The sequence below is a fragment of the Gadus chalcogrammus genome, chromosome 9 (genome assembly GCF_026213295.1).
Source record: "Gadus chalcogrammus isolate NIFS_2021 chromosome 9, NIFS_Gcha_1.0, whole genome shotgun sequence".
Lineage (NCBI taxonomy): Eukaryota > Metazoa > Chordata > Actinopteri > Gadiformes > Gadidae > Gadus > Gadus chalcogrammus.
In genome coordinates, this window is record NC_079420.1 from 15,326,928 (window position 1) to 15,343,242 (window position 16,315).

The following is a 16,315-nucleotide window of genomic DNA, read 5'->3' on the forward strand; positions in this document are numbered from 1 at the left end:
TCTATGGGGACATAAGACTTGAATCTCGCAGAATACATTCTAACTGATGCAACCTCATTCATTAACAATATCTTCCATAAACATCCGTGTCTGACGTTCACAGGAGGGAGCCAAACAATTCCCAAAAGTGTCACTTAGAGATCCTTCTCCCCATTTCTGTAAATCAGAAATCCTTCCCACTGTCCATGAGGCAGTGCTAACAACGTAGACGCTATGATAAGACCACTGGGGTTTTGCTAACCTAATCCGCTCACCTGGACTGGGGTTAGTGCAAAAAGTTGTCTACTCTGGCGAAGGAGCAGGAGCCGGAGCGAACGCGGGCCATTAGCTGGACACACTCTGTGGCCTGGCCCAGCGCCAGCATCAACGAGGCTGCTTGGGCAGGTTCTGGGACTCTGTGGAACGCACACACACACACACACACACACACACACACACACACACACACACACACACACACACACACACACACACACACACACACACACACACACACACACACACACACACACACACTCAGTATGGGGTCTGCAAATCAAGCGTGACAGGTGTAGCTAATCAACAGCGCGGTAGATCCGCGGGCACATGACCCGGTTGAGCGGACGCCCGGGCCGGCCCGCGGGGCGGAGGGGGGCGGCGAGGGTCCTACCCAGAATAGCGCTGTTGAGGGCCGAGCAGAGGGCCTCTCTCTGCATGGGGTCCAGCTGCTGGCCCAGGGGGCTGCTCCAGGGGTCGGAGTAGGCCAGCAGGCTGAAGGCGTCCTGGGCACACAGACGCAGAGAGAGCCTTTTTCAGATCCAGGGCAAAGGACACCGCTCTGGACGATATCAAATGTATCTCGAATATCTCAAATATATAATAATAATAATAATATATAATATATCTCAAATATCAAAAAAAAATCAAATATCACAAATGTATCTCGTGTTGAACATGACATCTGGTACACTGATTGGACAAAAGTGCAACACAACTGAAAGAACATGAACGGGGCGAAGGCCCTGGAGTTCAGCCGCAGGTCGTCCTGTACCGCTGTTCACCGTGCTCCGCCCCAGAACAGGGTGTGTCTGTACTCAGGTGTGTGTGTCTGCGCTCCTACCTGTAACATCTTCTTGTGCGCGGCGTTCTTGCCGTACTCGCGGCACAGCTGTTCGCTGAGCGTCTGCAGCTCTCGGCCAAACTGGATCATCCTCTCCGTGGCCTCCTGGTTCCCCCCACACAGCTGTTTACTGCTGCAGCTCTCCTCTGGACACGCACACGCACACAAAACAGTTTACAAATATATTTCTGTGGGTTTAGCCTTCATGTGTCTTTCAATTGACTCGATTAAAAAAATGGAATGATCCACATTATGCTGTGTGTGTGTGTGTGTGTGTGTGTGTGTGTGTGTGTGTGTGTGTGTGTGTGTGTGTGTGTGTGTGTGTGTGTGTGTGTGTGTGTGTGTGTGTGTGTGTGTGTGTGTGTGCGTACCTTTGACCCTGCTGCTGCTGCTGCTGGTGTCTGTCTGCAGCACCTCCTGGTGTTTGTACGTGCCGTTCATGACCCGCGCCGCCGCCGCCGCCGAGGAACGCTCAGCCACACCGTTGCTATAGTGCTCACTCTCAATCTCCATTTCACTGTCGCTGCACACACACACACACACACACACACACACACACACACACACACACACACACACACACACACACACACACACACACAAAGACACACACACACAAAGACACACACACACAATATTAAATCACATGTTTCCAAGCATGTGATCTGCAGAGGAAAACCAACAGGATTTAATTCTGGCCTTAATCTAGCAATTTGTTTATACCTGCTTTATACCAGCTTTCCATTTAGCAGTGTGCGTGTGTGTGTGTGTGTGTGTGTGTGTGTGTGTGTGTGTGTGTGTGTGTGTGTGTGTGTGTTGGTGTGTGTGTGTGTGTGTGTGTGTGTGTGTGTGTGTGTGTGTGTGTGTGTGTGTGTGAGTGTGTGTGTGTGTGTATGTGTGTTCTCTCTCTATAAAATCATTTATCCCTTGGATGGACGGACTCACGGATTGGTCGTGTTTTATTCTCGACCAACTTGCTAATGAAGCCGTGTGTTCTCGTAGTAAACAGATGCACTCAAACAGTGAGCTGGCCCAGGCGTAAGCCTCGCACCCCGCCCCCCACCAGCAGGGGTAAAACAGTCAGTAAACCCCCCCTACCTGGTCTCCTGGGGGCTGTGGGCGCTGTGCGCCTGGCTCTTGGTCGAGTCCGAGGAGTTGGACTCCGAGTAGTTGACTGAGGAGGGGGAGGGCGAGGAGGAGGAGGAGGAGGAGGAGGCCGAGGAGGGCACCCCCGGGTGCTTACTGCTGCCCTTGGACTTGCTGGGGGGGGTCACCCCGTTGCTGCAGGTGGGGCTGTCTGAGCCTGAGAACACAGCAGAGCAGAAAGAGAGAGAGCCAGATCAGAGAACAGGAGAGCCAGGTGAAAGGAGGACAGAGAGGGGTACATAGGAGAGAGAGGGAGGAGAGGAGGGGTACATAGGAGAGAGAGGGAGGAGAGGAGGGGTACATAGGAGAGAGAGGGAGGAGAGGAGGGGTACATAGGAGAGAGAGGAAGGAGAGGAGGGGTACATAGGAGACAGAGGGAGGAGAGGAGGGGTACATAGGAGACGGAGGGAGGAGAGGAGGGGTACATAGGAGAGGGAGGGAGGATAGGAGGGGTACATAGGAGAGAGAGGGAGGGGAGGAGGGGTACATAGGAGAGAGAGGAAGGAGAGGAGGGGTACATAGGAGAGAGAGAGAGAGAGCGTGGGGGGGCTGGGTACCTCCGCTGTGTAGCTGTGTGCCGGCGGCCCCGTGTAGGGGGCTGAGGTTGGGGGAGCCCGGGTGGCTCTCCTGGTACTTGGGGGAGAGGACGCCAAAGCAGCGCACCTCGCTGTCGGTGCCGTTCACCATCTCCACAAACTGCCGACACCTGGGAGACCACACCACATGAGCACGCTTGGCTGGAGCAGGGGAAACCAAAGGAGACGGTTTAACTGTTCATGTCCTTCAGCACAGCCCTCATCTACAGTGACCCCGGATTACAGATGCATGCTATTAAAGAGCCAGAACCAAACCCTAGTGAAGGACTCCTCTACAGGTTAAACACATGCTACTGGAGGACTCCCTCTACAGGTTAAACACATGCTACTGCATGCATACCCTCTTATGAACTGTGTCAGGATGTGCAGTTGATGACTGGTTTAAACAGCCTCACCTGGCCGCGTGAGGTGAGACACCAGCCCCCCACACACCCACCCAGGGAGAGCTCTGACATGCCCGGTTTGAACACCACAGATCGTGTGGTGACCCCCCCTCACAGGGACGCCTGTAGCCATACTGAGAGTGTGGTGACCCCCCCTCACAGGGACGGCTACTACACACTGATAGTGTGGTGACCCCCCCTCACAGGGACGGCTGCTACACACTGATAGTGTGGTGACCCCCCCTCACAGGGACGGCTGCTACACACTGATAGTGTGGTGACCCCCCCTCACAGGGACGCCTGTAGCCATACTGATAGTGTGGTGACCCCCCCTCACAGGGACGGCTGCTACACACTCGTAGTAAATAATAATAATAATAATAATAATAATAATAATAATAATAATAATAATAATAATAATAATAATAATGCATTTTATTTATGGCCGCCTTTCTTGACACTCAAAGTCACCTTACAAAATCAAACATTCATAAGAGATAACAAACAACAACAACAACATAATAAAACAGTGTACAAGAGAGAAACAGTGGGGTCATTCTAGTCCCAAGAATGCAACTGACTTAATGGGAGTAGGCTCGGCTGAATAGATACGGTTTGAGGTGAGATTTGAAGGTGATAATGGACCTGGAGTGTTGGATGTCATGAGGCAGAGAGTTCCAGAGGTGGGGGGCTGAGCGACTGAATGCTCTTGACCCCATGGTAACCAGGCGAGCAGGTGGGAGGGTGAGCTGGCTGGAGGAAGACGATCTGAGAGAACGGGTGGGTGTCTTGATATGGAGAAGCTCGGTAAGATACTGAGGGGCAAGATTGTTGATGGCCTTGAAAGTGAGAGGCAGGATCTTGTAAACGATGCGGTATTTGACGGGGAGCCGATGGAGTTGATGCAGGACAGGTGTTATGTGACTGAATGGGGGGGGTTTTAGTAATGATACGGGCTGCAGAGTTTTGTACTGGTTGTAATTAATGTATGGACTTAGCAGGTAAACCAAAGACGAGAGAGTTGCAGTAGTCCAAACGCGATGCGACCAGGGTGTGAACCAGAATTTCAGCACTGTTGGGGGAGAGAGGTAGGCGCATAGTGTGGTGACCCCGACACCTGCTGATTGAGCGTTGATACGACACACCTGTCCTCCGCTTCCTGGAAGCTGCTTGAAGGGGTGTAACCATGGGAGCCGGCCGCCTTGCCCTTATATAACCAGGTGTGGGTGTGATTAGCCGTTGGAAGCCGTTTCCAAATCTGCCCTGACCTTTGGCTTAGTGACATTACAGGTGGGAGTGTCCACCTAGATGTATGATGGATAGATAGGCCTATCAGTGGCTACAGTCTTTTGGGTAGGCTGGTAGACTGATCCACCATTCTGAACTAGGGGCCCTATAAAATATCGCACACTAGATCAAGGGCCTCCAGCTACACAATCCTCCTCCTGAAGTCAGCTCACATCACATCAAACACACCAAACTCTAGTCCAGGGTGCTTTGGTCTAGGGTCAATTTAGCTCTTCAGCCGAACTGAAGAAGTTAACGCCGTTAAACAAAAACTCGCTGCAGTTTAACTTTTGTACACGTGTATACAATCATTTATTCAGACATGGTATGCAAACAGCCTTATCGTGGATCTATTTGTTTGCCTTAGGTCCATTACTTATTTAGGTCCACTTACTTCAACATGAAGAGTAGGTTGGGGTTGTGTTCTAGCAAGTCTGGGTAAAGCTGTTGAGTTTCCTCTATAGCCTCTCCCACACGTCCTGCCAGTACCAGCTTCTGTATTCCTATTGGACGAAGCAGAACAGGTGGTCTCATTCACACAATCGGATAGGCCAGGAAAAGTTACAATAATGCTGTGGGATTATAAAGCATAAACCTATTAGGTGAAAACTGGATGCATGCCTGTGTAGGTGAGTGTGTGCATTTCAAGGCCTTACTCTGTCTGTTCTTTATAGAGCTCTGGTCTTCTTGTATCATGGTCTCGGTGGCTCTGGCGAAGGCGGTCGCCGTGGCGCAGTAGCCGTGATGTACCAGGTAGCTCGACACCATGCTGCGCACGGAACAGAGAACAAACAGGCTAAAGTAACGGGCAGCACACAACCCAGAAATGTGTGAGTGGGAAAGTAACAAAGAAATAGTTTGCCTGTTGAGCTGTGTGTGTGTGTGTGTGTGTGTGTGTGTGTGTGTGTGTGTGTGTGTGTGTGTGTGTGTGTCTGTGTGTATGTGTGTGTGTGTGTGTGTGTGTGCGTGCGCTTGTACTTTTGTAAAACAGTCTGCCACTCCCCCAGTCTCTCTCCTATGGGGAAGCGGGCGATCATGCTGTCAATCTTGGCCCTCCATTCGCTCATGTAGTCCTCGATGTCAAAGACGAATGGTTGCTGGCCAAAGTTGGCGTCTACAATCTCTCCGGGGGTCTGGAGCCCCACCGTGGGGTACAGGTTCGGCTGGAACATGGAAACCATGGCAACCGTGTTGTCAACTGTTTGACTGTTATGTTGATGATAGCCTAAAAATTTAACTCTTGAACAATGACAAGCATGGACTGGTTCTTTAGTGTTGTATATTGCTAGAAAGAGTAGGTTTTGTGTACATTTAATGCCAACTAGTAGTCTAAAGGGTACTTACAGGGAGGTCTGTGAAGGCTACACCTGGAATAGAGAATTACAGAAAGAGTTCAGTTTATCTTTTATAACGTGTTGATACTAAATGCTATAGTTTTTTTTACAATAGAAAGACACAAGCCAGTATAAAATCTCTTCAAATGTCCAGTAGTTTATGAATCTTGCTGACCCAGGCTGATGCCATTTTTTGTGTAAAAGCAGGTGTTGTTGATGAGGTTAACGCAGCAGCCAATCACATCCCCCGTTGTAAAAGTGGGACCGTACGGTTGGCCGGTCCCGGACGAGCAGAAGGAATGTCCGTCATCTCCGTGGTAACCATACGAGTGTTTGTCCCATCCTAAAATAGGACATGGATTAGGATTAGCATCACTTTTTTATTTTTTCCTGCAGTCCTATGTTACAAATTGAATCTACTATATTTCTTCAGGAAACTGCAGAGGAAAGCTGTCAATAAAATACGTTTGTTGGTTTTGTGTTGACAGAAAAACAAGGTTACACACACAACCTAGGCTGTATTATAAATAATCAATGATCCCTATGAAAACACAAGACCTAGGCTCTGCTGTAAATAACGAACGATACCCACGCAAACAGACACTCTAAGGGTCTACTGTAAATAAAACAAGGATCTCAATAGTTTGTGTGTGTTTTAGGTGACCCTTCAAGAACAACAGTAGCTACACTACAGGGTTATATATTTGTGCACCATGCTGTGGCAGGCAGGGGGCACTTGTGAGTGAAACACGGTGAGTCATTGTCAAGCAGTGTCTCAACAATAGGGGTGACTGGAGGAAACGTCACTCAGTTGTCAACACATGGATATGTTTAAAGTACTTGTGAGTGTGGAGTCACACGTTTAACCGGGGCGCACGAGTCAGCCGAGTCCAGTTAGCAGAAGAGCGGTACAGTCATAGTTATCAAAAGAAGTTTCCACAAAATGGACTTCAATGGGAGCTAGGACCTTCCGGTCACTTTTAAACAAAGGTCATTTCCTGCAGCCGGGTGTTAGAAGGACCAACAGAGACGTTTCAAGAATTGGAAACAACACAAGAGTTTGGCCTGGATTTTCCTCCCCGGGACAAATATTCTGTGTCAAGCCATCTGTTGGTCTGTCTGTCTGTCCATCTCTACCCGTTCGTTCCTCGGTCACACAGGGGAAGGCATGGAGGGTTTTAGTGTGGACAGTACAGAGGGCCGACCCTCTGCCAGCACAGTCAGGCGGCTCTGCCACCAGAGCCGGTCCACCGCTGCCAAAAACCAAGAGGGGTTAGTGAAAGAACACGCCACATACAGCACTTGCAAAGACTCCTGAGGACAGGGCCTGTGTGTTTCCCCGATGTCTGTTGGAGAAGCTGCACAAGTGTGTCACTCGGTGAGTGAGTGCACACACATGCAGTGTGTGTTTGTGCTTATGTGAATGCATGCCACGTAAATGTGAGCGTGTGTGCGAACGAGAGTGTGTGTTTGTGAGGTATTAGAATCATCTGCCGACAGGGATATTGCCTCTAAAGCCAGGCTCTATGCCTCACCATGCTAATGAAATGGGAAGGCATCCACACAGCAGGATCAGACACAGAGGTCAGCATCACAGAGCACTGAACTATTGACGGAAAAAAAACACGCATATAAATACATAGATATACCAACCAAGGATCTGACCCCAACTGTTGAGTATTGCATAGAGATGAGGACTGTGTGCACTTGAAGAACACATTTAGTTAAACAAGGCAAGACGATCCCCAGTATTCAGGCACTAACCTTTGTAGAACTATTGTAGTGCAATCCTTATTTTAAAGCCTATTACATGCTGAATGTTTCTCTGCCTGTTTCGATTCAAGCCCCCAAATTTAAAGGCAAAGGAGACCAACGATGATTGATATCTGTGTATTGCTTGTATTGTTTGCCAGTGAAATACATGCAGCACAGCTTTTGAAATCTCTTTTTATCTGCTTCACCAAACGATCTCAGCACTCTCCTATGATCCTGTAGGATACCAGTTAACCCAAGTGAGGTCCCGCATTGATCAACGGTTTTGCCAGAATTATTGATATCCTTAAACATATGAGAAAAAACACAAAATATACGGGAAAAGACATGAAAATAGATTCATAACATATAAAAACAATTAACATGTAAAATGATAAATATAAAAAAGAAATCAAAAGAAAAAATACCCAGAGAGGGAAGGGGTATTTCTTTCAACGTTTAGATGACGGCAGAGATATCAACGAGCTCCACCCACTTATAACATGCTGGTAATAAGGTAATCGTCATAGTATAGTTGTCCTTCCTACTATCCGATAAAACATGACGGCGACAGCCCTATGTAGATGCATTACACAGTGGCCCCACGGTTTCATTCTTTGGGGTGAACCTAGGCTCTCGCTTTCTGCATCTGTTCCGCTCTGCACTCATCCCTCAATCTGTGGAGGCATGCACACAGATGACGTGGTTTCTGCATGGGGTAAGTTGCTTGAGTGCATGCTTGCGCCCACACTTGCATGTGACAGCGCAACAGCCCAATAGAACTTGATCATTATGCAGCGGTATCAAGCTTAATCAAACACAGCAAAGCCACACATCAAATGGACGCATCTATCCACTACATAAACTGAATATTGCATACTTTTGGACACAGAAACATTTATTCTATTATGCCAATTGTAAATACATGGGTATTAGTCTGTCAACACAAATAGCACAAAGGTAGGCCTAGCTCAACCCCATCCTTTACACATCGATAGATAGCCACTAACAATTTCCCTTGTGATTAATTACGACTGAATATTACCCACTGCACATTTAGCCACTGACGTAGGTTGATTAAGTATCTGGGTGTAGCAACCCTGTGTTTGCTCAGAGCTCACCGCATACTAAATCAGGAAAATAGGCTAGCTAAAGACATCCTGATGTGAGAACTGGGAACCCCCCCCCCCCCCCACACACACACACACACACACGTTGGCATGTGTTTTTGTCAATCTTACATATAAAAACAAACAAAAACATGATGGTAATTCCTACTTTCAATAACAAAAACATATTAATTTTCATGGGCCTACACTCTGTGTATGTGTTCCCTCTTTTTTTGCCATTCACTCACACACACAGGAGAGAGAGAACACGCACACACGCACGCACGCACGCACGCACGCACGCACGCACGCACACACGCACGCACGCACGCACACACGCACACACGCACACACGCACACACACAGTGTGGGTCAAACTAGGCCCACTCTTCCAGGTCATCTATGGTAGGAGAGCGGAACCCTGTGTGACTTCTGGACGTGCTCATTGTGACTGCAACTGCTGCAGTTTCCCCCAGCCCAGAGATCTACAACCAATAGTAGTCTAGTGGTCTATTTATCCGGCTTATCCACACATGATGGCCCCCTCAATCCTGTACCTGCCGGAAGCTGTCCTGTAAATAGCAGCAGGACCACGAGCAGGATCTAATGGTGCCCTACAGAGAGGGGGCCTTCAGATCTTTAACAGCCGGTTTATTTCAAAAGGACATGAGTGCCATAGATACCAACACATTAAAGGAAATAAGCCTTCACACCAATTATAGTTTACATGGCCTTAAAACGATTGTCTAGGGCCCAATAGAAACAGCCCAGTCGGCACTGCTTCGGACATTTCTAATATATTTCTGTACTCATGATGGACATAACTGTCTCCGTCTCACAATAGCACTGTTCAATCCTTCCTCCTAAAGACTCATTTAAAAACGTCACTCCTCTGCTGTTGATATGCACATTATTACAGCCCTCCATCATTCAACCCCACAAGGGAACAATGCCCCTTAGCATAATGCTTGACAAAGGCACAGTCAGTGTTGTTCTTTCGTGTTCTGAGCCAACACATGCTGAACATTACACAGAGCATCTGTAGAACTCACAAAAAGGGCCCTTTTCCACCATTTTGAAGACTTTAAGCTAGTCCAATTGGAACCAGAGAGAGTACTATTGTTTATTTGTTTGTTTTTTATTAGCTTAGGCTTAAGGAAGTTTGGTACAGCCAATGACTAGCTGGCCCAGAGCCAGGAAGTCCACACATGGGATTGCTCTTAGGAGAACCACATAGCATATCAAGTGGCCGTGTAAACAACAAATAACCTGGTCACACCTGTTGCCTAATTGGAGGCACATTTTTAGACACTTTTTTGTTTCTATACACACATGATGTAGGTTAAGTCCCATAATCCCTCCTTACTCACCAGGCAGTCTGTTCATGTTGACTCCCTGGGCAGACAGGCCAATGCCCATGTACCTATATGGAACAGCAGAAACAAGGCACAAAGGTGATGATAGAGACAAACAATATAAACAAATTATATATATATACAGACAATTTCAAACATATCATTAGATAAGCAGGTTTTCCTTTATCTAAATTCCTTGATGCCAACCAAAAGGAATTCACGTTCAATCAAAGCAGAACTCTGGCCACCACCTCCAAAGAGTTTTGATTGAGAAAGCATAAAATACATTCTTCTCTGAATCAATCGATTTTGGGATTATGTGGTCTTTTTGCCAGTGGAAGGCAGTACGTTGTAGACCGCGCTTGAGGTCTTCAAGACTGAAACACGCAGTTACAGTTCTTATAAGAATATAGTTATAATTCTAAATTGTACATGCAGAGCACCAATATGTTGCGAGTATGAGTGTAGGAGGGTGTCGGTCTCCAAGGCTGTGAGCATCAACCATCAACAACTTATTTAAATGCAGCCCACACTGGCTATTCTGCAGCCCCCTTTCGTACAGGGCTGTAACTTTGCCCCGCAGTCTCTCGGCTGGGCACATTGAAATGTAATCCGCTGTGACTAAACAGCCCAATCAGTTTATAGAGAGAAAAATCTTGACTCGTCCGAAGGTTTAATTGGTTATCACATTTAATTATTTATCCTTTACTTCACAGACAACTCCTTCTTTCACAGGGCTGTAGAAAATGCCTGCAAGGCTGGGATGCCATTTAGAAATGACAAATGGGACGGACAGAGAAGAGATGGGGGCTGGAGAGAGGTGAGGGCTGATGAGACAAGATGTGAGGGCTGGAGAGACAAGAGGTTAAGGCTGGAGAGACAAGAGGTGAAGGTTGAAGAGATAAAGGCTGGAGAGACAAGAGGTTAAGGATGGAGAGACAAGAGGATAAGGCTGTAGAGACAAGAGGTGAGGCCTGGACGGACAAGAGGTTAAGGCTGGAGAGACAAGATTTTTAGGCTGGAGAGACAAGAGGTGAGGTCTGGAGGGACAAGAGGTGAGGGCTGGAGGCACAAGAGGTTAAAGCTGGAGAGACAAGAGGTTAAAGCTGGAGAGACAAGAGGTTAAAGCTGGAGAGACAAGAGGTTAAAGCTGGAGAGACAAGAGGTGAGGGCTGGAGAGACAAGAGGTGAGGGCTGGAGAGACAAGAGGTGAGGGCTGGAGAGACAAGAGGTGAGGGCTGGAGAGACAAGAGGTGAGGGCTGGAGGGACAAGAGGTTAAAGCTGGAGAGACAAGAGGTTAAAGCTGGAGAGACAAGAGGTGAAGGCTTGAGGAAGAGAGGGTGGGAGGAGGGATTGTGTCTTTTATTTTTAGGGTTACACCTCGGGTGTTTATTAATGTCGATTATGTACGATTGAGCAGAGTTCTGTCCACTATAACTGGCGTCCCAACGTGTGACGTGAACTGACTGACCTCAGTGTAGTGGGGCTAGGTGGATGGAGTCAATGGGAGGGGTTTTGGGAGTGTCTATAGCAAGGAGAGACACGCCCAGCTGCAGAAGCTTATTATAATCAAAGAGGGGTAAAGGCTGAGTTGCATTTTATGTTATAGGATGTGATTTTATTGATAACATGGTTTTAATCAGTATCGATAAATATTGACCACAGATATATCCAGGTAATTTTAAGCTACAAGCAAGTTGAAATGTTACGTATTGCAACTTTAATGTTGCTCAGAATCAATTGCTGTCTCCACAATGCCTTCCTTGATGTAAGTAACGAAGACCTCCTTATGTCCTGCTTAAGCTGGATTTCAGAACAACTCACACAACACACAACAATTATATGTGTTCATTTGAAAACATTTCCCAAAATAGGGGTCAATATTTTACCATTACCACATTAACAATGAATCATATTAAATAAATAATTAGACAAACCCAGATTGCAGCACAGCTGTGAAGACAAATGTTAAACATCTGGAGGTAACAAATGTGTTGCTTCCACAACAAAGCACTTGGCTAATGCATCAGCTTTGTAAGGAATTTCATCATAATTAATCTTTCATTGCACGGCACCCATACACTTGGATTTTAAGATGCGAAACTACTGCCTCCACAACATGGCTTTATATTACATTCCAAGTGAGTGGTGAGTGATCAGCACGTGTGGTGAGGAGGAGCAGCAATATATTGACCTATAGATAGATTAGTGGAATCTAAAAGACATCATTGCGACTAAAACCCAAGGTTAACAGGTGACAGTCGGTCCACTCACCCGTCCCGCCCTTTGCTGATAATCTTGACCTCAAAGTAGTAGATTCCACAGGCAGCAGGGATGGGATGTGTGGCACGCACAGAGGCAGCATCTTTGTGGTTCTTGCCGTGGCCTGGGAAAATGAAGAGTGTTAGGGAATTAAAGTAGAGATAACACTAGAGACTAGACAGTAGAGTAGAGAATATATGGCTGTGGTCAAGATACCCTATATTAGGCTATACTTTATATCCTGAGCATATGATGTGATTTTGTACCAACATAAGAAACCTATCTCATGCAATGAACAAATATTAAATGTACTATTATAGCAGTAGAAACAGCTTTGTTTGTTCTGTACTCCAGTATTTGATTGAATCAGCCTGAAGAATGTGTAACTTCCACAACTTCTATAATGATGGTTAGACTATAACGCAATAGACTCTTTACCTACCAGTGTGGATAATCTATTGGCAAAGCAATTGTTAGCTAGAGTTCTCATCCATAAAAATAACTCCACAAAACTTGACTGTACTGATATTCACTCCAAGATGAATTGTATTGACCATCATTATTTTAAGGTTCCAAGAAACGGTATCACTGTGAGGTAATAGCCACTTGCTCACAAAATGGTTGTCGGTTTGACACAACTTGATTGGTAACTGAAAGACTTATCCTAGGCTACATTCTGATCATAGAAGGCCACATTGGAAACAGTCTGGCCTTTGAATAGGGTCCACAATATTGGCTGGCTCAATGCAGCAGATCTACAGCAGGGTCTATCTACTCATAACACCACTTATCAATACACACAATCACACTATTAAATGAATACAGTGTTTGTGAAAGATATAAAACTAAATATTTGACTTGATATCAGCATACAATGAAATATAAATATTGTTCAGATAGTCTCATTCAAATGGCCTTGGTTCGTTCTGACCTATGGCACTATACCCAGGTAATCAACACTTTTTATAAAGCGAAAACACATTGTTGAACTCCAATTGCTGCTCAAAACTAGGACCAATGCAAGTGTTTGGTCATAGTTTATCGTTTACCGTTTCTAAAAATATCATATATTGCCACCGGGATTAGGGTCAGGGTCAGGGTCAGCGCCAAAGCAACTAATAAGTACTTCAAATGATTAGTCATAATTTGTGTATTGCTAGAGGGATTAGGGGTTGGGCTCATTGCCAGAACTAGTGCTAGCCCCATGTAGCAGAGTCAGGTCCATATGTAAGGACTGCCCACGCTTGATTATCACCAAATATGTCAGTCCAAATATGCAAGACTGAATGTGTGTGTGTGCGGGTGAATGCACTTTATAGGCTGATGGTTGATGCACCTTTCAAGCAATCTATTTTAGTCAAGCTTAGTCCTCATTGTAAAAGCAATGCTCGTTGGGCCAAGAGACTACATGTAGTTAGTAGTATATGCATCGACTAGGTCATACGGGGAACCCAACCAGAGAGAGCTGGTACCTCAGGGGCCCCAAAATACACCCAGTGAGTATTGTATCTGCTACACACAGCAAAAAACTATGGGAGGAGCGGTGGCACTGAGAACTACTTCACACTATCACTGGGAAGATCAATCATACAATTGACTTTTTAAAGTATGCATGGACAAAAAGTAGACTATAAAATACTTTGGTCTAAATGAATATTTTTTATAATATGTTGGAATTAACACATAACAAAAGGTGAGCTGAGCCGACCTGACGAGCTCTGAAGCTCTGGGTAATGGTCCCACGTTACACACACACACACACACACACACACACACACACACACACACACACACACACACACACACACACACACACACACACACACACACACAATATAAATAAACCATCATACTGGCAAAACCTAGTTTAAACCTGCCAAGACCTAAAACCTGTTGGGTCAGTTTTAACCCAGGAAGCTCATTCAACGTGCCGACCAAATTATGAATTGATTAAGAAGAGCAGTGTTTCTGCAACATCATATGCCTAGCAAGACACACTTGCCTTGAACAGAGATAATTGGAACACTGGTCAAAATAGCATTCAAATCACCAGGGTGAGAACACAGAACCGAGTCAGAACAACCAAGTGGAGAATGTTTTCATATGTAGTACCTATTGCTAGTATACATACTCCATTTGACCCTTGTGATTTGCTGATGCTTATTATATATTATAGAACACACACACACACACACACACACACACACACACACACACACACACACACACACACGGCTTGGAAGGCCGATGATTTAATAATAAGCTCTAAAAGCAATTACATTGTGAATTATTATCTGAATTGAGCTTTATTTCACCTTCTGTTCATAAAGTTACTTTGGGTTGTATCTTGCCGTTAAAACACCAGAAGTATTAGTAGATCGATGAAGTTGGCCTAATATTACACGCAGAGGCCTCATCCCTTACAGCAGCTGTCCTGAAAGAGGTGACGTGCTTGGGAAATTAGGTATGGCAGTCATAAAAAGTAGAGCCGGTTGTTCTGCTTTTATCCTACATACATTTTAAACGACATTGCCTGTATGCATCCTGATAGGAAAATGGCATGACACAACCACTCGGGGAAATAACAAAACAAATACAAATACAGTTTAATCTGGCGTTCGTTGTTCTCCTAACACTATTATCACGGACAATAACATCATTCCACGTTATACCCAGTTTGTGTAAGGAACGAAGGGCGTAAATGTCATGGAGTGACATTTTGTAACTTATTTTAACAACAATAACAAGGACAACTAGAACAGCTAGGATAGCTACCGAGCTACAGCTTTCGCTGGGGGATAGCATGATGATAGCTAGCTCCTATGTGTTGTGGATGGCATTAGTTAGCTTGCTGGTTGTCCAGCAGCTTTGCGACGTTATTGATGGCACTGCTAGCATCGTATTCTAATAGGGAACTCACAACGTAAATTCAAGTCGGAAGATAGACAGTAACTTAAAAAGACACACCATTATATGTAAAAAAATAAATAAATGTCCTATTTCTGAAGGTTAAATCACAAAAGACTAACTGTCGCGAGCTGTCACTCATTTAAACATTCATCCATTGCGAAAACAACGAAACACCATGCAGAGAAAGATCATTTTAAGCAGATAGGATACTGTGGGCCACAGTTCCCACCCCCTCCCAACACATACATGTAATCGTATAGTGTTACAGGTTCGACGCTTCAGTACCCTATGTGACCCCCCTCCCATCCGCAGTACTTTGACAGATTGGATCTGAGACTCTTTGATCAAATGATTGTTTCCAACTACTTGTAAGAGATGTCAAGGCTTGGCCAACTTGCTTTCTAACCTTTGTAATGCACCCGCAGATTGTTCTGTGAAAGCCCAATATAGCTGTATTTATCCTTGGGGCTCCAAGATCGGGGTAAAGGGGTTTCTTCCTCGTTCACGGCCGGGTAAAGCCGTTTCAGTCTCTCGTTTAGTTCGTGCTCCTGAAAATTAAAGGTAGGATCTCCTAACAGCAAGCTGCCTTCTCCACGCTCTGCCATTTTTCGCTCGGTGATGTCTTGTTGTTTATTTATCTGTCCTACGCTCTGGGTCAATCCATGGAAGTATACTCAGAGAGTGAGAGAAAATAGCTGTGGTGTGACATCCCCGGATAACCACCAACGCTCATTACCGTAGTAATAGACTATGAAGTTTGGGTACTGTAGTTCAATCCCTGTCCCTTCCGTCGGCTACTTTTTCTAAATGACTACATAACCCCGCTTCAGTATCTCTGTTGGGTTTTCACCTTTCCACTGTAGGCCTACTGTAGATAGGAAATGTAGTTTTTCTCGTCTTCGTGGGGAAATGTAGCAATATGCGTGCTGTACACATGCCGATATAATGTGACATAAAACATTGCCTGAATGTTGATTTGATCGAACATTTTGTCCACATTTAATGGTGGATTTCAATAACGATCAGGGATTATGATACGTAAGTTAAATTAGCCTACTTTAGGAAGGAATACCCAATTTAC

General features: G+C 45.7%; 1 protein-coding gene across 1 annotated transcript; it reads right to left on the reverse strand.

Annotated features, from left to right (window-relative positions):
- Window positions 1-258: 258 nt before the first annotated feature.
- LOC130388625 (ran-binding protein 10-like) lies at window positions 259-15,990 on the reverse strand. The gene is given in 15 exon segments (XM_056598043.1): window positions 259-369; window positions 372-395; window positions 650-761; window positions 1,100-1,245; window positions 1,471-1,622; window positions 2,198-2,402; window positions 2,803-2,951; window positions 4,906-5,014; window positions 5,168-5,280; window positions 5,490-5,674; window positions 5,856-5,878; window positions 6,021-6,188; window positions 10,077-10,129; window positions 12,337-12,448; window positions 15,641-15,990. Coding segments are annotated over 15 exon segments (1,854 nt in total). The 5' UTR covers window positions 15,840-15,990; the 3' UTR covers window positions 259-265.
- Window positions 15,991-16,315: the final 325 nt, after the last annotated feature.